Source organism: Littorina saxatilis, linkage group LG9, assembly GCF_037325665.1.
Source record: "Littorina saxatilis isolate snail1 linkage group LG9, US_GU_Lsax_2.0, whole genome shotgun sequence".
In the NCBI taxonomy this organism is placed as follows: domain Eukaryota; kingdom Metazoa; phylum Mollusca; class Gastropoda; order Littorinimorpha; family Littorinidae; genus Littorina; species Littorina saxatilis.
Window position 1 is genome coordinate 63,834,638 of NC_090253.1, and position 24,367 is coordinate 63,859,004.

General features: G+C 41.9%; 1 protein-coding gene across 3 annotated transcripts in view; it reads right to left on the bottom strand.

Moving 5' to 3' along the window:
* Nucleotides 1-235: 235 nt before the first annotated feature.
* LOC138976773 (protein NipSnap-like) overlaps nt 236-24,367 on the bottom strand; it is a 32,558-nt gene continuing 8,426 nt past the window's right edge. Inside the window, exons 8-10 of one of the 3 annotated variants that reach the window (XM_070349660.1) lie at nt 15,695-15,789; nt 4,144-4,227; nt 236-3,444 (exon numbers count right to left, since the gene is read on the bottom strand). In XM_070349660.1, the coding sequence (XP_070205761.1) occupies nt 3,380-3,444; nt 4,144-4,227; nt 15,695-15,789 (244 nt within the window). In that variant the 3' untranslated portion in view covers nt 236-3,379. Of the gene's footprint in view, nt 3,445-4,143; nt 4,228-15,694; nt 15,790-18,230; nt 18,326-19,217; nt 19,418-24,367 lie in introns of those variants that run through there. The other 2 variants (XM_070349659.1, XM_070349661.1) reach the window with 2 other exon arrangements.

Genomic DNA, 24,367 nt, shown 5'->3' on the forward strand with positions numbered 1-24,367 from the left:
AGCATTTATACATGCTTGGAACGAGATTGAGCGTTATCGTACTTTCCACTTTCCTACAGGGAATCCACCCGGGTCTATTCCCTGTATACACGGAAAACGCCTACAGGAAATCCACCCACAGGGAATCCACCCATTTTTGGTCCACATAGACCCCCTCAGCCATCGTAGTCCATGCAAGCATTGTGTTTTTGAAACATACGCACACACGCACACTCACTCAGGTTGGGACGATTAGCACAGTCCACGAAAAGAGTCATTTATTCCGGTCTCTTGGCAGCAGAATACTGACCAGTGATTTACACATGAATACCTCCACACCAGGGAAGGCTGCTGGTGCAGTTTTTTGTATGTTGAGTATAGATTTCAACCTCTCTCTCAAGAGCTGTTGCACAACTTTCCATGTCAAGTATAGATTTCAACCTCTCTCTCAATAGCCGTTGCACAACTTTTTATGTCAAGTATAGATTTCAACCTCTCTCCCAATAGCCGTTGCACAATTTTCCATGTCAAGTATAGATTTCAAGCTCTCTCTCACCACAGATTAAGAGTTGTTAAACAACAGATCAAAACCACTCGGTCGAAAGCATACACAACTTATTTGGAAGCAGTGAATGTCAGTGACGAGCTCTACACTGAATCACACACTGGCTGCTATAAGAGAACCATTTCTCTTGCACATGCTGCAGGCAAATAACCCAAAACAAAGAAATAAACTTTAAGGGAAGTCAATTTTTTTTCAGTTCCAAAATCTAGCCACAATTTCTTGTAAATAAAGTACCCTTAATGCAGCCCTCACAAAGAGAATAAGCAAACGAATAACCAAAGGATTGCTACTATCAGCTGCTGTGAATATCAAATAAAGAAAGCTTTTACCATATGACAAGCACAATTATTGAAGATCCCGAGACAAAAAATACAAGTCTATTATCCAAGACATATTGTAAAGTGACTGGAAACACAAATGTAGCTTGCAACATAATGTTATAAATACACATAAACCAGAAACCTAAGGCCAAAAAAAAAAGGTCTGTTTACGGTAACATAGGCCAAAAAAATAGGGTCGGTAGGTCGGGATTTTTAATTTTTTTCCCCCAAAAAACCATATTTTTACGTTATTTTGCCAAAAAAACAAGATTTTTTTTTTCCCCCCCCAAATGCCAAAAAAAAGTCTAGGGTCGCGCGAAAAAACTAGGGTCGGTCGGGTTACCGTAAACAGACCTATTTTTTTTTGTGGCCTAATCTCAGGTTTTCAGGATTAACTGCACATTATAAGACATAACTCAAATGAAAAATAAAATAATGATTTAACTTCACATAGACAACTCAAATGAAAAGAAAACTTGAAACCAAATAAGTGTGTAACTATTCCCTGTATGCAATAATCCTGAACAATGGAGAAACAACAAGTCGCGTAAGGCAAAATTACTACATGTAGTCAAGCTGTGGAACTCACAGAATGAAACTGAACGCACTGCATTTTTTCACAATGACCGTAGTCTGCCGCTTGTGCAAAACGGAGTGAAACTGACGAGCCTGTTCAGCGCGGCAGTGGTTTCGCTGTGCTGCATAGCACGCTTTTCTGTACCTCTCTTCGTTTTAACTTTCTGAGCGTGGTTTTAATCCAAACATATCATATCTATATGTTTTTGGAATCAGGAACAGACAAGGAATAAGATGAAATTGTTTTTAAATCGATTTCGGAAATTTAATTTTGATCATAATTTTTATATTTTTAATTTTCAGAGCTTGTTTTTAATCCAAATATAACATATTTATATGTTTTTGGAATCAGGAAATGATGTAGAATAAGATGAACGTAAATTTGGATCGTTTTATATATAAAAAAATATTATTACAATTTTTAGATTTTTAATGACCAAAGTCATTAATTAATTTTTAAGCCATCAAGCTGAAATGCAATACCAAAGTCCGGCCTTCATCGAAGATTGCTTTACAAAAATGACAATCAATTTGATTGAAAAATGAGGGTGTGACAGTGCCGCCTCAACTTTTACAAAAAGCCTAGCCGGATATGACGTCATCAAAGGTATTTATCGAAAAAATGAAAAAAACGTCCGGGGATATCATTCCCAGGAACTCTCATGTCAAATTTCATAAAGATCGGTCCAGTAGTTTGGCCTGAATCGCTCTACCCACACACACGCACAGACAGACACACACACATACACCACGACCCTCGTCTTGATTCCCCCTCTATGTTAAAACATTTAGTCAAAACTTTACTAAATGTAAAAACAGAAAGAAATTTGAAGAAACAAATCCATATACACAAAAATCTATCCCGAAAAATCTGATTAATTTCAACCATGCCACTGACATAAAAATAAGTGGCGATACATTTCAAAACAGACTGGGTAAAGAGACGAAAGACAGAAACCAAGCCTGCGTTGAAATCAACTCCAGAAAGAGACAGATTTTAAACATTTTCTACCCAAAACAGTCCCTGTATATATATAATCTTATGGAATAATGACATGTCCTATCTTTTTCTCCACAATTCGGACAGTCTGTCAGCTTACAAACAATACTGGACAGGTTGTACACCTACACTATCTTTGTCACACAATTTTACTAACATCAAGTATCTTCCAAAAATAAACAAAATCTATGAATAACTTAACAAGTTCCTGCTGACAACCACAGACTCGCACATTCAAATCCATTCACAACCGTTTATCAAAATGACCTATATGTAGATATGTAATCTAAATTTGACAAAAACAGTAGCTAATCTACCCATATAACTTTTGTTACCCCCCCCCCCCCCCCCCCCCCCCTACTGTTAAATAATGCATGAAGATATTTGCTAAGACTGAAGGATATTGTGTTTGATCTCGCTGATCCCTACTTTTAACTTGCACATCTGCAGACTGCTTGAAATGAAAAAGGACCTTCTGGGAGAAGAGAATCAGACGTTGTGTAAAGCCGCAATGCAGGGAAAAGGGGGGAAAACTCAAATTCATATGGCAAATATTCAATGACCAACATTGTGTAGAATTTACACAATTGTAATCACTCTTCTTCTAAAAATATGGTGTCACCCTGAAAACTATGGACATAGTTAACACAATGTTGTGTCCCAAGAAATACTGAACCTTGCCTACAGCTTTCCTCCAGTCAACTCTTTCCCTGCACAGGGCAGGCTGAAGACTGAGAGAGTCCACAGAAAGAGAAAACACTGCTTCACACATCACAGTTTTCAGCTGACAGTAACCTGGCAATGCCATCCACACACACTAAGCAAAGTCTGTCGCTCTGAAGGACGCATGGTATGCCGTCAGGTACACGGTCCAGTGGTCTACTGAGACTGTGATTCAGCACACCATGGTCGACTGACGTGAGCCGTCTTCGCTGGAAGCTACATCAGGGGCGAGAAAGGCGTTGGTATCAATATGCGAGACTGCATGTGACGAATTAACGGAACTGAAAAAAAACCAAACCATTTTCAGTGTTATCATTTTCAAATGAACAAGCAGAAAGCATTTTCATCCTTATAATTTTTGTTTTATTTTCATTGGATTAATTTTTTGTGAGAGTTATACTGTTCATGTCTCTGAGTATGAGATACACCAAGTTTATATCTCCTCATGTCATTAGCAGACACGGGTCATGTAGGTAAACTTGTGTTTCATCCTCCCATATCAAATTTTCCTAAGATATTTTTCTCTCCTTTAAATTAAGTCACGTTGTTATATGTCAAAGCAGCACCGCCCTGATATGGCCCTTGGTGGTCGGCTGGGCGTTAAGCAAACAAACGAACAAACAAACAAAAGTCACGTTGACCGGTGTTTTGAAGAGGTGTAGAATTCACCGAATGTTCAATGATGGCTCTGCGGATTGGAGATTTACTTGATTAGAGGATTATCAATAACTCTTGTGCTTGTATACTGGTACATGTAAACAGAGACCTCAGTGTTAACCTTCACCCGGCTTCCTTGGGCGTGGACGACCCAGAGCCTCACAGAAGTGTCTGTATCTCAGCAACTATTGGGAGTTTTTTGATTGAGACTTGAAGGTTAACATTACTAACTTCTTGGATCTTAAATCATGAGGGGGGGGGGGGGGGGAGGAGGACAGGTGTACCATTGCATAAGTGGTTACATCCCATGCTGCAGTACGTACCTGTGTAGGCAACACACTCGTCCCAACCCGGTCTCTGCCACGCCGCCTCTCGCGTCTGTTTCCTCGACTCCAGGTCAGTGTAGGCTGTGCACACAAACATTGCATTACACCATCAGTCAAGCTGTCCACCACAACTTTCTTTCTCCCTAGCTCTTTAAACAAAGGATGATACCTAAGAAAAAAAGGTCCTAAGATTGCTTCAAAAGTTATACCACAAGATTGTGTGTTACAACTGATGCTATGCTACCTTGCTCATGTTTTAGACCATCATGAATGTAGGACTCCTCATGTTTTAGACTGTCATGATAGTAGGACTGCTCATGTTTTAGACCATCATGAATGTAGGACTCATGTTTTAGACCGTCATGAATGTAGGACAACTCATGTTTTAGACTGTCATGATTGTAGGACAACTCATGTTTTCGACCGTCATGATTGTAGAACAACTCATGTTTTCGACTGTCATGATTGTAGGACAACTCATGTTTTCGACTGTCATGATTGTAGGACAACTCATGTTTTCGACTGTCATGATTGTAGGACAACTCATGTTTTCGACCCTCGTGAATGTAGGACAACTCATGTTTTAGACCGTCATGATTGTAGGACAACTCATGTTTTAGACCGTCATGATTGTAGGACAACTCATGTTTTAGACTGTCATGATTGTAGGACAACTCATGTTTTAGACTGTCATGATTGTAGGACAACTCATGTTTTCGACCGTCATGATTGTAGGACAACTCATGTTTTAGACTGTCATGATTGTAGGACAACTCATGTTTTAGACTCTCGTGAATGTAGGGCTGCTCATGTTTTAGACCGTCATGATTGTAGGACAACTCATGTTTTAGACTGTCATGATTGTAGAACAACTCATGTTTTAGACTGTCATGATTGTAGAACAACTCATGTTTTAGACTGTCATGATTGTAGGACAACTCATGTTTTAGACCATCATGAATGTAGGGCTGCTCATGTTTTAGACCGTCATGATTGTGGGACAACTCATGTTTTAGACCATCATGATTGTAGGGCTGCTCATGTTTTAGACCGTCATGATTGTAGGACAACTCATGTTTTAGACCGTCATGATTGTAGGGCTGCTCATGTTTTAGACCGTCATGATTGTAGGACTGCTCATGTTTTAGACCGTCATGATTGTAGGGCTGCTCATGTTTTAGACCGTCATGATTGTAGGACAACTCATGTTTTAGACCATCATGATTGTAGGGCTGCTCATGTTTTAGACCGTCATGATTGTAGGACAACTCATGTTTTAGACCATCATGATTGTAGGGCTGCTCATGTTTTAGACCGTCATGATTGTAGGACAACTCATGTTTTAGACCATCATGATTGTAGGGCTGCTCATGTTTTAGACCGTCATGATTGTAGGACAACTCATGTTTTAGACCATCATGATTGTAGGGCTGCTCATGTTTTAGACTGTCATGATTGTAGGGCAACTCATGTTTTCGACTGTCATGATTGTAGGGCAACTCATGTTTTAGACTGTCATGATTGTAGGACAACTCATGTTTTCGACTGTCATGATTGTAGGGCAACTCATGTTTTAGACTGTCATGATTGTAGGACAACTCATGTTTTAGACTGTCATGATTGTAGGGCTGCTCATGTTTTAGACTGTCATGATTGTAGGGCAACTCATGTTTTCGACTGTCATGATTGTAGGGCAACTCATGTTTTAGACTGTCATGATTGTAGGACAACTCATGTTTTAGACCATCATGATTGTAGGGCTGCTCATGTTTTAGACTGTCATGATTGTAGGACAACTCATGTTTTAGACCATCATGATTGTAGGGCTGCTCATGTTTTAGACCGTCATGATTGTAGGACAACTCATGTTTTAGACCATCATGATTGTAGGGCTGCTCATGTTTTAGACTGTCATGATTGTAGGACAACTCATGTTTTAGACCATCATGATTGTAGGGCTGCTCATGTTTTAGACCGTCATGATTGTAGGACAACTCATGTTTTAGACCATCATGATTGTAGGGCTGCTCATGTTTTAGACTGTCATGATTGTAGGGCAACTCATGTTTTCGACTGTCATGATTGTAGGGCAACTCATGTTTTAGACTGTCATGATTGTAGGACAACTCATGTTTTCGACTGTCATGATTGTAGGGCAACTCATGTTTTAGACTGTCATGATTGTAGGACAACTCATGTTTTAGACTGTCATGATTGTAGGGCTGCTCATGTTTTAGACTGTCATGATTGTAGGGCAACTCATGTTTTCGACTGTCATGATTGTAGGGCAACTCATGTTTTAGACTGTCATGATTGTAGGACAACTCATGTTTTAGACCATCATGATTGTAGGGCTGCTCATGTTTTAGACTGTCATGATTGTAGGACAACTCATGTTTTAGACCATCATGATTGTAGGGCTGCTCATGTTTTAGACCGTCATGATTGTAGGACAACTCATGTTTTAGACCATCATGATTGTAGGGCTGCTCATGTTTTAGACCGTCATGATTGTAGGACAACTCATGTTTTAGACTGTCATGATTGTAGGACAACTCATGTTTTAGACTGTCATGATTGTAGGGCTGCTCATGTTTTAGACTGTCATGATTGTAGGACTGCTCATGTTTTAGACTGTCATGATTGTAGAACAACTCATGTTTTAGACTGTCATGATTGTAGGACAACTCATGTTTTCGACTGTCATGATTGTAGGGCTGCTCATGTTTTAGACCGTCATGATTGTAGGACAACTCATGTTTTAGACCATCATGATTGTAGGGCTGCTCATGTTTTAGACTGTCATGATTGTAGGACTGCTCATGTTTTAGACTGTCATGATTGTAGAACAACTCATGTTTTAGACTGTCATGATTGTAGGACAACTCATGTTTTCGACTGTCATGATTGTAGGGCTGCTCATGTTTTAGACCGTCATGATTGTAGAACAACTCATGTTTTAGACTGTCATGATTGTAGGACAACTCATGTTTTCGACTGTCATGATTGTAGGGCTGCTCATGTTTTAGACCGTCATGATTGTAGAACAACTCATGTTTTAGACCATCATGATTGTAGGGCTGCTCATGTTTTAGACTGTCATGATTGTAGAACAACTCATGTTTTAGACCATCATGAATGTAGGACAACTCATGTTTTCGACTGTCATGAATGTAGGGCTGCTCATGTTTTAGACCGTCATGATTGTAGAACAACTCATGTTTTAGACTGTCATGATTGTAGGACAACTCATGTTTTCGACTGTCATGATTGTAGGGCTGCTCATGTTTTAGACTGTCATGATTGTAGGGCAACTCATGTTTTCGACTGTCATGATTGTAGGGCAACTCATGTTTTAGACTGTCATGATTGTAGGACAACTCATGTTTTAGACTGTCATGATTGTAGGGCAACTCATGTTTTCGACTGTCATGATTGTAGGGCAACTCATGTTTTAGACTGTCATGATTGTAGGGCTGCTCATGTTTTAGACTGTCATGATTGTAGGGCAACTCATGTTTTCGACTGTCATGATTGTAGGGCAACTCATGTTTTAGACTGTCATGATTGTAGGACAACTCATGTTTTAGACTGTCATGATTGTAGGGCTGCTCATGTTTTAGACTGTCATGATTGTAGGGCAACTCATGTTTTCGACTGTCATGATTGTAGGGCAACTCATGTTTTAGACTGTCATGATTGTAGGGCAACTCATGTTTTAGACTCTCGTGAATGTAGGACAACTCATGTTTTAGACCGTCATGATTGTAGGACAACTCATGTTTTAGACTCTCGTGAATGTAGGACAACTCATGTTTTAGACCGTCATGATTGTAGGACAACTCATGTTTTCGACCCTCGTGAATGTAGGACAACTCATGTTTTAGACCATCATGATTGTAGGACAACTCATGTTTTAGACTGTCATGATTGTAGGACAACTCATGTTTTAGACCATCATGATTGTAGGACAACTCATGTTTTAGACTGTCATGATTGTAGGACAACTCATGTTTTAGACTGTCATGATTGTAGGGCTTAGTCTTAAAACACCTGAAGCTTAGCTATAAGGTCTTGAGCTTGAAACTAAAATCCCAAAAAACATCCTCAACTGTTCAATTTTCTTTTTTTTAATGGTCCATCTTTACCCCAAAGTGACTTTGGCTAAAACTTTAATTAGAAGGAAAAAAGTGAAATAAAGAAATGTGTTCAAGTTTGTGGAGAAGGTTGTCCTTAAATAAAGAAATGTGTTCAAGTTTGTGGAGAAGGTTGTCCTTGAATAAAGAAATGTGTTCAAGTTTGTGGAGAAGGTTGTCCTTGAATAAAGAAATGTGTTCAAGTTTGTGGAGAAGGTTGTCCTTGAATAAAGAAATGTGTTCAAGTTTGTGGAGAAGGTTGTCCTTGAATAAAGAAATGTGTTCAAGTTTGTGGAGAAGGTTGTCCTTGAATAAAGAAATGTGTTCAAGTTTGTGGAGAAGGTTGTCCTTATAGATAAAGAAATCACTGTCTTTAAATAAAAAAATTCCTACCTCCGCAGAAAAAACAACAAGATACCTTGAACAGTCAAACTAAAAGTAATTCACACATACAAACACATGCATACGCAAACATACACACAATCCATACAACATGCACTATGTTCAATGAGAAGAAGATCAAATTAATACCAAAAAAAACCATCTCCGTTAGTCACACATGCAGACAAATTGATCATTTTTCTGAATATTCAGTTAGTACAGGATGGTATATTCATATAATATGTCATGCCTATACAAGTTTAATCTCTGAACTATCAATGTACACTACAGTTAATCTACATTCTGATACACTGAGGTAGACAAAAAGATTTATAATCATATAAACATAAAGCCAAATAACATAATACTATCAACTTACCTTAAATTTATATTCATGTCTTAAAGGATTTTTTTAAGTGGCTCAACTCATTTACAAATTAATTCTGACAACTGTGATAGATCATCTCAGAAATCAAGCCAAGTACAGAAATTAACAGAAATCTTTTTTTTAATGATAAATCTGACTTTGATAAAGACTGAATGTAGTAATCAAGTTTGTAACAATCTCACGGTGAGGTTTTCATAAACACCATATGAAGTGTTTACTTGTGATTAAATATAAAGTTTCAAATATAAACTTTGATTTAATTAATATATACTTACCAACTCACATAGATAGCAAAAACTTCATTTTGTTGCTAAGGTATTGAAGCACTCATCCGTGATAACACGGGAGGTAACTCTTAAAAACAAAACTCTATACTATATAAGGCATGGTCCATGGTAGTTACCTCCCCTACCAGTGTCCTGCGCATGCGCCAGACATACACCGGTGACACTCATTCCGTTCTGAAACACATACCCCTTTAACACAATATGCGGGGCAGGTTGGGAGGGAATTCAGTATGTGAGTTGGTAAGTATATTAATTAAATCAAAGTTTATTTCAAAATATTTTCGAGAGCGATGATCTGATTCATTCTTCGGGGTCCGGGAACGGGGAGACGAACATCGGCAGACGGCGATAGTACCACATGCGCCCGGAGGCGTAGAAGCGCGTGGTGAGATAGAGTCCATTCTGTGTGGACCATCTTGGCCGACCGACTTAGAGAGTGCGCCAAGCTATTCAGCCTCCTAGAAAGGTACTTCGCTGATAATAAGATCTCATGGTGGTAACACCACATCTGAATCTCGCAAGCTCGATGTGAAAGCAATAGTGAGCGAGAGCGCCCCTGCTAGTTGAGATAAGACACCACTGTGGTGTTGTCTGATTGCATCAACACATGTTCTACCCTGACAAGTGGAAGGAATTCTATAAGAGACAGAAAAACTGCTTCCATCTCTAGCATGTTGATGTGCCAAGAGGCCTGCGCCAGCGTCCACTGACCGAAAGTCGTGTGGTCGTCTATATGAGCCCCCCCACCCCATGAGAGATGCATCCGTGAAGAGAAGCTTCGATGGTGGAGGGAGAACCAATGGGAACGCCTTGCATGAGCAATGGCGTGAGTATTCATTGTTTGGTCGTGTCTGTGAACCAGTCGTGAAAAGACACTAACATGTTCCAGCCCTGCAATTCTGGTTCCACTTGGAGTTCAGGGCTTCTTGAAGGGCCGCTTGTACAGACTCACCCAAAGGGATCAAAACGGCCATGGATTCCATTGACTTAGAATCGAAGTCAGCGCCCTGACTGAGGCTCTGAATTAAATTTTTTAATTTTTTTAAATTTCAAAAAATAAAATAAAATGTAGCTACTTCTGATCTGTTTTGTGTATCAAAATGTGGAAGTAAGCGTCGGTTCGGTCAATGAAAGTGACCCAATAGGAAGGCCTCAGTGCCTCCCTCAATGAAGTGGGTGTCTCCCTTGTAAACGTTCTCTTTCTAAGAAAAGGTTTAAATGAGACAGTTCTAGAACCGGACGCTATGTGCCCAAGGCTTTTGGAATGACAAACAGAATTCCACAGCCACAGCTCTCCTCTGAGGCAGAAGGGAGACCCCGGCCTGTAATAGAATCCCTGGCTTCTACTCTGGCCGGAAACGAAAAACAGGAGTTCTGGTCAATGTGCTCTGTGCGTGCTAAATAGGAAGCTCTGCCAGGGGAGCGTCATTAAGGGTTAGGCTTACGGCCTGACCCCCGCTCTCCGAAGAAGGGCCAGTTCTTGGGGAAGGTTCGAGGCCGATTCTTATCCCGAGAAGACGAACCAGACTTCGAACTCTGGTCAGTGTTAGCTGGCGCCGAGAACTAAGGAGCGGGAGGTCCGCTGCGTTTGGCTTGTTTCTTGAAAATGCCAGCTCCGAAAGCTTAACAGACTGTAAGTCTTTGGCCTGCTGGTGCTGCTAATGCAGTGCGTCCAGCAGATCATGTTCGAGAAGAAAACCTTCGAGAAAGGAAGCGATTAAAGTCTCGCCTAAAGAACCATTCGTTCAGCTGAGACCTTCTCCCAAGCTGCGAACAGCAAAGCTACATCCTTTGGCTCTGCGTCCTGAAGGAACACAAAGGGATCCAGTGAGGACGTAATTGCACGAGAGAGATAACGAATCAAAGTCTCAGACAAAGACGATAATTCTAAAGAAGTGGAGCCGCATTCTTCCACAGCTCGGAGATCCTTGTCCTTGCAAAGAGACAGTTTCTCTTTGCTATAATCATCCTAAAGGATGTTCGTCAAATCCGGTGTAACCGGAAGCGGTTCCGTAGTTAGAACAAAAGAATAAGTTAAGTTCTTAGGTTTGGTGTTAACCGAGGCCTACGGATAGCGCTCAGCGAGTGATGTGCTAGTCTTGCGCAGGTGACGCAGGCCAAGGCAATGCCGCAGCAGGTGCTTCACCGAGCGCTGCCAACGAAGGAAGTGGTGGAAGATGAGAATCATTTGAGAAAACTTTTGCAAGTTCAAATGCCACCGAGGGATGCTCTAAGAACTTGAAGTTTGAAGATTTTCCTGAGAAGGCTCAAATCAGCAAAGCTGAAGGTGGAGGAACAGCAGATAACGACGCTACCGCTACTCCCTCCGGGAAATAGTGTGTAGTGACCTCTGCGGCTAAAGCCAACTTAGTTGGCAGAAACTGGAAGTCGAAAAAAGGGCATTCCCATCTGCCTCAGAGGCATCGTCTTCCACATCCTCATCACCCTGTTCCGGAGTATCCCAACGATCATCGAAAGTGTGAGATCCGGAAATCGACCCCGCAGAGGCAACATCGGCCGAAGCCGGAAATGATTGGGAAAACCCCCCGGAAGTTGGACATCCTTGAACGGATCCTCCATCGACCTGCCTCATGCCAGCTGAACAACTGGAAGCGGAAATGGTTGTAGCCTGTATAACGGCGCCGGAAACCGCCGAAGCGAACCGGAAGCCAAAGGCTGATGAGTGCCGACCGCCAACACCGACAGTGTTATTGGCGGAAGGCGATACCATCCTGCTATCGGAAACCCAACCGAAGAAGCGAAAGCGGATCCAACAGCGGATCGATAAGCATCAGCCTCCGACCACCCGGAAACCGCCGAAGCGAAACCGGAAGCCGAGGCTGATGAGTGCCGACCGCCAACACCGAAGTGTTATCGGCGGAAGGCAATACCATCCTGCCACCGGAAGCCGCAGCCGCGGAAGCGGAACCAGCAGTGGATTGGTAAGCATCAGCACCAACCGGACCCATAGAATGGCAACCGGAAGATCCTGTTGTCCTACTACCGGAAGTAGCGGACACATGCTCTTCACACCCCAACCCGTACCCCGGTAGGGCATAAGGCTGACGTGAGGAATGAACCTTTTGGCTGGGTATGCACTTCCGCTAAAGCGGAAACTGTTGCCGCAGGTTTGCGTACTTCGCCAAGAACACCTCCTGCCGACGCGTAAGCGCCGAGAGGACCAGGAGGTGCTGATGTCTGAAAATCAGACACAAATTGGTTCTGCAACCACGTCGGCAGACGTAATGGTTGCAGCTGGCTCTGAACGAACCCGCGCAAGAGACTTTGCGTTACCAAAACCTGACGCGGGTTTGCGTGCTTCGCCAAGGCAAACACCGCCTGCGACGCCAAAGTGCCGAGAGGACTGGGCGGTGCTGATGTCTGACAGGCAGACAAAAGTTCGTTGACAGGAAAACCTGACTACGACCTAAACGCATCTGTCGGCTCTGCAACAACGTCGGAAGACGTAATGGTTGCAGAAGGTTCGTAACGAACCCGTGCGAGCGACTGTGCGTTATCTACTCCGGAACGGAGCAGCAGAGAAGCCTAACTTGCTATTAGTTTACAATCAGCAGTTAACATGTCCTGAACCTCAGAATAAACAATGACAAAAAGAGGACGAGAAGCTCCTCTCGCTTAACTTCATTATGGTTGTAACACCTGTGGTTATTAACCGAAGGTGAAATGTCAACTGAGGGAGAAGCGGTATCTATCAACAATAGAATAGAATGCTGCTTATCAGGTTAAAGTCCCAACCAAAGACGGCTTCTCACTAAGGAACCTTTTAGAATTTTGAGAGCTATGCAGAGTAGTAGAAAAAGTTTGTGGTTTAGCGCCAGCTTTAACCGTTTTGCCCAATTAAGAAACAGGTGAGCAAGTCTGCTTGGCAGAGCTCTTAGTTTTCTCTTTATGTCTAGGTTGTCGGCCATTTTAAAAGAAACAAGAAGGGCAAAGCCCATACGACTCACATGCTTGACCTAAACCTAGCAATGACATCATACACTAAGAACTGCTTTACACATTTTTCCTACCAAAATACATGTGACCTTGACCCAAGGTCAAGGTCATCCAAGGTCATGCAACACAAAGCTGTTAATTCAAGACATAGGAAGTACAATGGTGCTTATTGGCTCTTTCTACCATGAGATATGGTCACTTTTAGTGGTTCACTACCTTATTTTGGTCACATTTCATAAGGGTCAAAGTGACCTTGACCTTGATCATATGTGACCAAATGTGTCTCATGATGAAAGCAGAACATGTGCCCCACATAATTTTTAAGTTTGAAACAGTTATCTTCCATAGTTCAGGGTCAAGGTCACTTCAAAATATGTATACAATCCAACTTTGAAGAGCTCCTGTGACCTTGACCTTGAAGCAAGGTAAACCAAACTGGTATCAAAAGATGGGGCTTACTTTGCCCTATATATCATATATAGGTGAGGTATTCAATCTCAAAAACTTCAGAGAAAATGGGAAAAATGTGAAAAATAGCTGTTTTTAGACAACATTTATGGCCCCTGCGACCTTGACCTTGAAGCAAGGTCAAGATGCTATGTATGTTTTTGGGGGCCTTGTCATCATACACCATCTTGCCAAATTTGGTACTGATAGACTGAATAGTGTCCAAGAAATATCCAACGTTAAAGTTTTCCGGACGTCCGGACGGACGGACGACTCGGGTGAGTACATAGACTCACTTTTGCTTCGCATGTGAGTCAAAAATGGCGGACCACTGTTAGGGTTACAAAAGACAAGTGGCAAAACTTTCAAAAACGCTAAGAAATCTTCTCGTTAAACAAAACAGGAACGCTCTCACCCATTCCTGAAGAAGTGAAGAAGGACGTTGATATGTTACCAAGATTCGATGGCCTTCCCTGAAAGATAGGCCGATGGCCTAAGAAAAAGCCTGAGCACCTCAAACACGTCATGCAACGTGGGTTGAAGGAAAAGGAATGAGTGTCACCGGTGTATGTCCGGCGCATGCGCAGGACACCGGTAGGGGAGGTAACTACCATGGACCATGCCTTATATGGTATAGAGTTTTGTTTTTAAGAGTTACCTCCCGTGTTACCACGGATGAGTGCTTCAATACCTTAGCAACAAAATGAAGTTATTGCTATCTATGTAAGTTGGGTAAGAATATGTAATTTAATGTTAAAATATATCCCACATTAAAGTGTTTACTAGTTTACATACTCGTGATTTAATGTTAAGTGTTTACAAAATGCCCCACGATTAAGTGTTAACATATTCATGAGCAAAGTATGTTTACATACCTGCAGTGATCGTTTACCCTATTACTGAATATCAACATACCTCACAGTAAATTGTTTACATACCTCACAGTAAATTGCTTACATTAGCCCACTGTAAATTGCTTACATAGCCTACAGTAAAGCAGAAGTGGTCTATGTCGACCAAAAGTGGACAATTTCCATGTAGGTGGATTTCCTCTAGGCATTTTCCCTGCATACAGGGAATACACCCAGGTAGATATCCTGCAGCATTTCGCCAATCTCGCTGAAAGTCACATGATCAGCGTAGCACAATCAGTAGAATTTGAGGTTTTTAACTTTTTGGGGGGTATTTCTTAGAAATCTAATTTCTAAAGCAAATTTTATTGAGAAAAAAAGTTGAAATCGATAAGTAAATGAAAGAAAACGCAGCTAAAATAGATTACTCACAATAACGACATACTGCAAAGCGTTCCATAGTCTTTTCACTTCCGTTAAACGCCATGGAGTGACTTCAAGCTTACGAGAGTGAAAGTGAAGGCGATTCAATGGACGTACCAGCGATGAAAATAGTATACCTGTTGGGGGTGTGGGAGAGATGTTTCTTTAACTACATCCATTCGGATTATCCGTCTTTTTTTTCCAAAGCATGTTTGCTTGGCTGAATGCCGCACACGAATTCAGGATTTCCAAAAGATTCTCCTGTCGAACCGCCTTTTTGGAAGGGGAAGTAACGCCAGGCTAATTCAAATCGGTTTACGGCAGTTATGCGTTTGGCGCGAGATTGAACGGTATTATTCTCTCCTACAGGGAATCCGCCTGGGTGTAATCCCTGTATACAGGAAATCCACCTACAGGGAATACACCCACTTTTGGTTGACATAGACCCCTTCAGCTGTACTGTTCCCATAGCCCACAGTAAAGTGTTGACATAGCCCACAGTAAAGTGTTGACATAGCCCACAGTAAAGTGTTGACATAGCCCACAGTAAAGTGTTGACATAGCCCACAGTAAAGTGTTGACATAGCCCACAGTAAAGTGTTGACATAGCCCACAGTAAAGTGTTGACATAGCCCACAGTAAAGTGTTGACATAGCCCACAGTAAAGTGTTGACATACCCCATAAGTGGTGCACCACATATTGCTGGCCTAAGTGACTGAAGTAGCCGGCTACGGGTTCGTTGTTTCCCTGCCTATGCATTATACCGCGAGCCCTATATCGCGGGACAGAAAACACAACACATGCACAGGGCGTTGCCATGGCTGCCAAGACCCACACAGCACACGCCGACTTCACACCTTTCTTTGCGGCCCGGTGACGTTGCTTGTCTGTCTTAACGTTATACGTCGAGCCCTAAATGCCATTCAGACAAAAAACACATGCACGGGATGTTATCATTCCCAAAACCCAAACAGCAGGCAGTGAGTATTGTAACATCCTAAAGGGTACTCGGCTCACCATCAAATGCCCGTGTGCATGAGCTTCCCACCGACCTACAGAAACGTTTGAGCTGCCAGTGATATAGAAGGATAGTGGGCAAAACAACATGCACCTCCAGGTTCACGTCTTAGAAGCTGAAAGGCTAATTTTCTTTGAACAATGTTTTGATTTTGCACATCTGAATGTATCCAAAAAGGATCATCTAACAAAATTACAGTCAACGTCTATTTTTTACTCTGCAATATGCAAGGAAAAATAGCCTTCAGCTTCTTTTGCATAAAAGAAAAAAATGCAGCATAAACTGAACAGTTTGAAAACACTGAAAGATGATAAATATACAAATGAAACAAAGAATTTCAAACTGAACGGATGAACAGCAGACACAATTTCATCTGATGCATCTCCCTGAAGGCAAGAGCAGTCACACATGAAGGGGCAGCTGACAATGCCATGGCAACAACTGGCCATTTGGGGGCGAGCCAGACTGGAGGCAGGGGTTGGCGGGGATTACACTGCTACACAATGTCACAGTTGAACATTGAAAGAATCCCCGTGACAAAGATGAGCAACACGCTCTGAGAGTTGTCAATAAAGGGAACCTCTTCATAGTGATCGACCCAAAAAAAGCAACGACACAAAAGAAAGAACACAAATCAGAAGACCAAAATCCATCTTTTACATGGGATAAGATTATCCCTCCCCTTGCACACATGCCAACATTCAACAGCCTTGGGGTTTCTGTTCACAGTGCTATTTGTATCAATCAATTTTCTAAAAGCCACTATGGGCTCTGAACAATTCGATTCAACAAACAAATTCCAACTCCTTGCAGGAAGCAGTCAGAGTGTTGATTATTGTCATGTGTCTAAGTGGAAGTATGGTATGATCCCAGAAGCCTTGCCAGACAACAAATGGCGAGCAGAACTTTTTTTCCACAAAAAAGATGGTTACCGACCGTACTCTAATGCAAGAGAAAAATGGAAGAGGTTCACCCTTATGACGAGCCTGTCAGGCTGGGGATCTATCAAAATGGGTAGATGTTCACACTGCAAATATCAACCTCAACTGGCTACAAATTAGTCTCTACTCTACACATATAATCAGGGTTTTCCCTACAAGCTGAAAGTTAACAATTATTTGTGCCTTGCTGTCAAACAAACAAAAACGACAGGTTATAAATTAGTGTTAAAAAAATACACTCAGTCCCTCTCTCAGAAAATAAAACAGAAATGTTTCACTTTGCACACTGAAATGTTAAAATAAACGTACGTGGCATATTTGAACAGAAAGCAAAAGCAAAACATTATTCAAAGTTGGTAATTCTGAGTAAATACTTCTCTGTATATTTTGTTCCAGTTATCACAATTCATTTGTGTGCGCAAGTTACTTACTTAGTATGCTTTTACATAACGAACCATTTTTATTTCTGTTCACATACTACTCCGTCTTTTCATTTCTGAGAGAGGGTAAAAGTATAAAAGATAAAAGCATGCATATTAAATATTCACCACTAGTAAAGTAAAAGTACAATCACTCTGCCAAAACTGCAAAATGTCAGGCAACGACAAGTCAAAACAGGCAGACAAGCACTGGAATACACACAACAACATCTCTAACAAGTCTACACAACCAACACATGTAGCAGCACCAGGCAGGCTCATGACCAGATGTGAAAGTAACTTTACAGTGTGTTTGAATTAGTTTTACTGGGACTTCACTCATTTAAAAACTCTTTCAGTCAATATCAATATGTAAAGTTAAAAGAAAGAAGTGCAATACTTTTCTTGGCTTCACAACACATTGTACTTCAAAACACTTAAAACTGATGCAATTTCATTTGCACATTATAGTTCTCTCAAATGTTTATCCCCTTATTAAAAATGATATTTTCTTATTCAACAGTTACTGCTGCTAGTAAATCCTGTTCCATGACTAAATCATGATACAATTCAGCTATGGATACAGTGACACCACAGTACAGCACGACTCTTTGCTTTGTCACAGCCACACAAAACCAAGACCTGGCCAGGCAGCTGTCTACAAAAAACGTCAAATACACTTCACACAAAGAATAAAGCAAACAAAGCATCCAACGTGCTAAAAGATGTGAATGCAAGCAACAACAAACGGTAAGCATCAAGACAGAAACCGACGTCAGTGAACCACAGACGACGGGTCCAGCTGTCGGCAAGCCTGGGTCGTGGGGCCACTTACCCCAAATGTGATGCACCATATACAAGTCACCCATCTGCGAGAAATACCCCGCTACTGGCTCATTGTTTGTTCCGCGGCTTTTAATGCCTCGCGCCCTTTTAGTGGAAATTGGAAAAGAAAAGACTGACTGGATTAATCACCTGTGCAAAATGTTGATGCCATCATGTACATGAAACAGCAACACAATGTCACAACACCTGTTTGGAAGCTGAACACTCAGCTGATGAATATGTCAAACAGAACATAATTAGGCCTAAAAAAAAAATAGGTGTGGTTACGGTAACCCGACCTACCCTATTTTTAAGGGCCGATCCTATAACTTTTTATTACATTTGTCAAAAAAAAAAAAAAAAAAAACCCAGTGCAAAAAACGCAATGAAAGCGAAAGCGCCCGTGTCGCACACTTATTTCCCTGTCAAGTAGGTTTAATTTGTATACATTAGAAAAAAAAGTAAAAAAAAAAAAAAAGTGATTGCCTACCTACCTACCCTATTTTTTTTGGCTCGTAACCACACCTATTTTTTTTTTTTTTGCCTTAATGTAAGAATCATAACATTTTGTTAGGAAATGTAAAATAAAATTGAAATAGCCCCAACAGTAAAGGGAAACAAGAACAAGCTACAGTGGAACCCCCTTTTAAGACCTCAAAGTCTGAGAAAATCAAGTCTTATAGGGAGTCTTGAAGTGGGGGTCATTTTACACAGGTTATCAACACAAAGTCTGAGAAGACAAGGTCACAAAGGAGGGAGTCTTAAAAGGGGGGGTTCCCAGGGGCTCACATCCACGTCGGACATACACGGATATTTTTTCCAAATGTCCTTTTCATTTTTCATGCAAGAGGACATATGTCCTATTGTTTTTGTCACAAAGTGGTCATTGTCCGATTATGCTTTCATTTGATCTGGAAATTGTCAGTACTTTCCAATTTACAGTAGTTTGATTTGCTACGATGCGTATCTCCAAGCAGACAAAACCATGCCGTTAGTGTACGTTTTGTTGCCAGAAAAAAAAGGTCCTATTCATTTTTGTTTTGTTCGGGACAAATGTCCTATCGCTTTTGCATTGTCCAGGACATTTGTCCTATGCCATCTCTCATGGATGTGAGCCCCTGGGTTCCACTGTAAATAAAACTACAAAGTGAATGCAACATATACAACCTTGCTTCAGCTAAAAGCTTTACACCTGCCCTGTAAAGCACAAGTTTGGCTTGACAACAAGTGTAACACGGTACCGACAGTATATTATTTCATTTCTCTCACACACCTTCCTCCATGTATACATCGCCACAAATCCTCACAGATTTACAGAGATGGCCAAATCGTCCGCCCGATCGCCAGGGGCGAGTAAAAAATCCACCGGGCTAGTAGAAACCGCCTGGCAACTCGCCCGGCTGGCCAGTGAACAATCTGGTCCATTGCGACTATTTTGGTTGTCATATCGAGTTTCAAAGCCATATAAACACCGCAAATGCAGCAACAGTGGTATGTACCTGGCCAGCAAAATTTCTGGTGGGCTAGTGACTTTCTTGAATTACTTGCCTGGCTGGTGAGTTAAAATGTTGATATTTGACCATCCCTGATCTATCAAGGCCTTCCCACACGACAAGACCATCCTTCCCCTCAGTCATACAGTGGAACCCACATTTTAAAGCCGACCCCGCCCCCAACCCGAATTTAAGACCCCCCCCTTTTTTTTAATAGATTTTCTGGGCATAACCGCAGTATTCTACTCCAATTATAAGACTTATCCCTCATTTTTAAGACTGGGTTATCAGATTTTTGGAAGTCTTTTCAGGGGGGTTCCACTGTCTATGGAAAGTCTTAAAGCTGGAATGCTTTCTCCACAGAGTGACGCTCTTTGCTGAGTTTACTTTTCCACTGAAACTAATAAGGCGAATCTGCAAAACTCATTCAGCACAAAACTGGTACTTTGCACAGGACGCAGCTGGGCTGTGGATGACCGATGTCATCTATTTGGTGCACGTCCCATGGCCCAGCCCAGAGATGCTCTTATCACATGACAAGAACAACAACAAAAATTGATTCCGCCATATAGCATGACAGCCATTGGTATTATAAAGTTTCAAAAGTAAACTTTGATTTAATTAATATACTTACCAACTCACATAAATAGCAATAACTTCGTTTGGTTGCTAAGACATTGAAGCACTCTTACATGGTAACATGGGGAGATAACTCTAAAACAAAAACCACATGCCATATAAGGCATGGTCCGTAGTGGTTATCTCCCCTACCGGTGTACCGCGCATGCGCAGGATGTATACCGGTGACACTCATTCCGTCCTGAAACATTTACCCCTTTTACAATTTGCGGGGCAGGCTGGGAGGGAATTCAGTATGTGAGTTGGTAAGTATATTAATTAAATAAAAGTTTACTTTTGAAACTTTATATTAAATAACATATTCTTACCCAACTCACATAAATAGCAGATTGCTAATTTAGGCGGTGGGAAAATGTACTGACAGTTAACATGTTGTAAGTATCTGGCCTGCAGCTACCATAGCTGGCAGACCCAAAGTTCCATCCTGTTGGGCTGGCAGACCATGTGTACTATAACAGCGGGTACTTAAAATATCCCGCAGATAGAAACTCTTTTGCTGTGAGCTTCTCTTTGTTAGAGAAGAGTCCGCGTGCAAAGAAGAGGATTCGAAAAGAGAACCTTCGAGCAAGGAAGAGATTAAAGTCTCGCCAACAGAACCATACTGTCGGCCGAGGCCTTCTCCCAGGCGAACAGCAAAGCTACTTCCTTTGTATATGAGCCAATGTCAAAAGGTGCTGTCTAACAGCTTCGAAAATCAAAGTACATCCACAGTAAAATGACTGGTGTTTTGAGTAGCTTAACACATTCAGTATATAGTTTCTGAAGGAGAGAAGGTGACATCTTTCACAACGGCTGTGTTATTTGGCCGTTAAGTTGAGGCTTGACGAGTGTCTCTTGTGGCATGTAAGGACATAAACCTGATTTTTTCCATTTTTTTTCTAGAACTTTCATTTCTACTGAGCTCGCATATGAGTATTGGGGTGTAGATTAAATATAATCAAGGTAAAAGCGCATAAAAGAAAGAAATTAAAAATTTTGTGGAAAAAAATTAAATTTGATAAAAAAGTGTCTAGTGTGACATTTTACGACAAAGCTTAAATTAGCCAGAAATGGTACCAAACTTCAAAATATAGTGGTTATTTTCATTGTTTTTCCTTTTCACCGACAGTTTTTGTTCAAAACTGGTTCTTTTGTGTATCTAGTTGAACAACAACATTTTTTGGAAGCTTTTTTAAAGTTTGAGTTTTTGTGACGCAAAGAGTCACGCTAGACACGCAATTTTCAAACTTTAATAATTTCTTTAAAAAGCGGACAAATGGGACGAAAAACACACAGAACTATGTATTGGGGTTCATGCAATCATTTGGTTTAAATCCAACTGCCCAGAAAAAAGCTTATTAGCATTTTTTCTAAAACTATCGAGAGTACTCAAACACCTTGTCAAAATACGTCCCTAAAAAGCACTAATTTGCGTAATGAATGAGGAGCAGAATTTTAACTGTTTATAGTTAGTCTTTGGTTTTTCTCTGCGATCATCTTTATTCATTAATCTCTCAGAAAAACCAAAAGTTCCATCTGAGTGTACATTCAGTAAATAGTTACAGAACTTATAAAATACCTAGCGTACCCACAGCACCTTTTGACATTGGCTCATATGCGTCCCGACAGAACACAAAGGTATCCAGTGAGGACGTAACCGCACTAGGGAGAGAACGAATCAAAGTCTTGGTCAAAGACGATAATAAAAAGAAGTGCGGCCACAATCTTCCACAGCCAGGAGATCCTTGTTCTTGCAAACAGACAGTTTCTCCTTGCTATAAACATCCAGATGGATGTTCGTCAAGTCCGGTGTAACCGGGAGCGGTTCCGTAGTTAGAACAAAAGAATAAACTAAGTTCTTAGGCTTGGTGTTAACCGAGGCCTACGGATAGCGCTCAGCGAGTGATGCGCTACTTGCGCGGGTGACGCAAGCTAAAGCAACGCCGCAGCAGGTGCTTCGCCGAGCGCTGCCCACAAAGGAAGTGGTGGCAAAGGAGAATCATTTGAGAAAACTTCCACAAGTTCAAATGCCAACGAGGGAGGATCTAAGAACTTAAAGTTCAAAGATTTTCCTGAAAAGGCTCAAATCAGCTGAATGTGACGCAAGCCACGGCAAAGCCGAAGCAGGAGCTTCCCCATGTGATGCCAGCAAAGGCAGAGGTGGGGCAAAAACATCGTTTGAGAAAACTTTTACAAGTTGAAAAGCCACCGAAGGAGACTCTAAAAACTTAAAGTTCGCAGATTGTTCCTGAGAAGGAGCAAAATCAGCCAAAGCTGATGGTGAAGTAACGGCAGATGACGATGCTGCTGCTAACCCCTTCAGGGAAATAGTGCGTAGTAACCTCTGCTGCTAGTGCCAACAAAGATGGCAGCTTAGCCGAAAGTCGAAAAGAGGCATCCCCATCTGCCTCAGAAGCTTCGTCTTCCATATCCTCATCACCCTGTTCAGTAGTATCCCAACGATCATCTAAGGGATGAGAACCGGAAACCAATCCCGTTGAGGCAACATCTGCCGAAACAGGAAAAGGTTGGGAAAAAAGATTCCCGGAAGCCGGAACTCCGTGAATGGATCCCCCATCCACCTGCCTCATGCCAGCTGAAACACTGGAAGAGGAAGTGGATGCAGCCTGTGTAACAGCAGCGGAAACCGCAATAGCGGAACCGGAAGCCGAAGGCTGATGAGTGCAAACTACCAACACAGACGTGTTAGCGGCAGAAGGCAATACCATCCTGCCACCGGAAGCCGCAGCCGCAGAAGCGGAAGCGGAACCAGCAGTGGACTGGTAAGCATCAGCACCAACCGGACCCATAGAATGGTAACAAGATCCTGTTGTCCTACTACCGGAAGTAGCGGACACATGCTCTTCACACCCCAACCCGTACCCCGGTAGGGCATAAGGCTGACGTGAGGAATTAACCTTTTGGCTGGTATGCACTTCCGCTAAAACGGAAACCGTTGCCGCAGGTTTGCGTACTTCGCCAAGAACACCTCCTGCCGACGCGTAAGCGCCGAGAGGACCAGGAGGTGCCGATGTCTGAAATCAGACAAAATTTGTCGAAAGGAACCCCTGACGACAAGTCCAACACCACTGTTGGATCTGCAACAACCTCGGCAGATGTAATGGTTGCAGAAGGCTCTGAACGAACCCATGCGAGAGCGCAAAAAACACCGCCCACGACGCTAAAGCGCCGAGAGGACTGGGCGGTGGTGATGTCTGACAGGCAGACAAAAGTTCGTTGGTAGGTAAACCTGACGTCGACCTAAACACATCTGTCGGCTCTGCAACAACGTCAGTAGACGTAAAGGTTGCAGAAGATTCGGAACGTGCGAGCGACAGTGCGTTACCTACTCCTGAAGGGAGCAGCAGAGTAGCCTAACTTGCTATTTGTTTACAATCAGCAGTTAACATTTCCTGAACCTCAGAATAACGATGACAAAAAGTCAAGAGGATCCTCTTGCCTAACTTCATTATGGTTGTAACACCTGAGGTTATTAACCGAAGCCGAAAAGTCAACTGAGGGAGAAGCGTTCTCTATCAACAATAGAATAGAATGCTGCGTATCAGGGTAAAGTCCCAAGCTAAAGATAGCTTCTCGCTAAGGAAACTTTAGAACTTTGAGAGCTATGAGTAGTAGAAAAAGTTCGTGGTTTAGCGCCAGCTTTAACCGTTTTGCCCGATTGAGAACCAGGTGAGCGAGTCTGCTTGGCAGAGCTCTTAGTTTCTCTTTATGTCTAGGATGTCGGCCATTTTGAAAGTCAAACATGGTGGACAAAAGTTCAAAAGACAAGTGGCAAAACATTCAAAAACGCTAAGAAATCTTCTCGTTATACAAAAAAGAAACGCTCTCACCAATTCCTGAAGAAGTAAAGAAGGTCGTTGATATGTTACCAAGATTCGATGGCCTTCCCTGAGAGATAGGCCGATGGCTTAAGAAAAAGCCTGAGCACTTCAAAACACGTCATGCAACGTGTGTTGAAGGAAAAGGAATGAGTGTCACCGGTATACATCCTGCGCATGCGCGGTACACCGGTAGG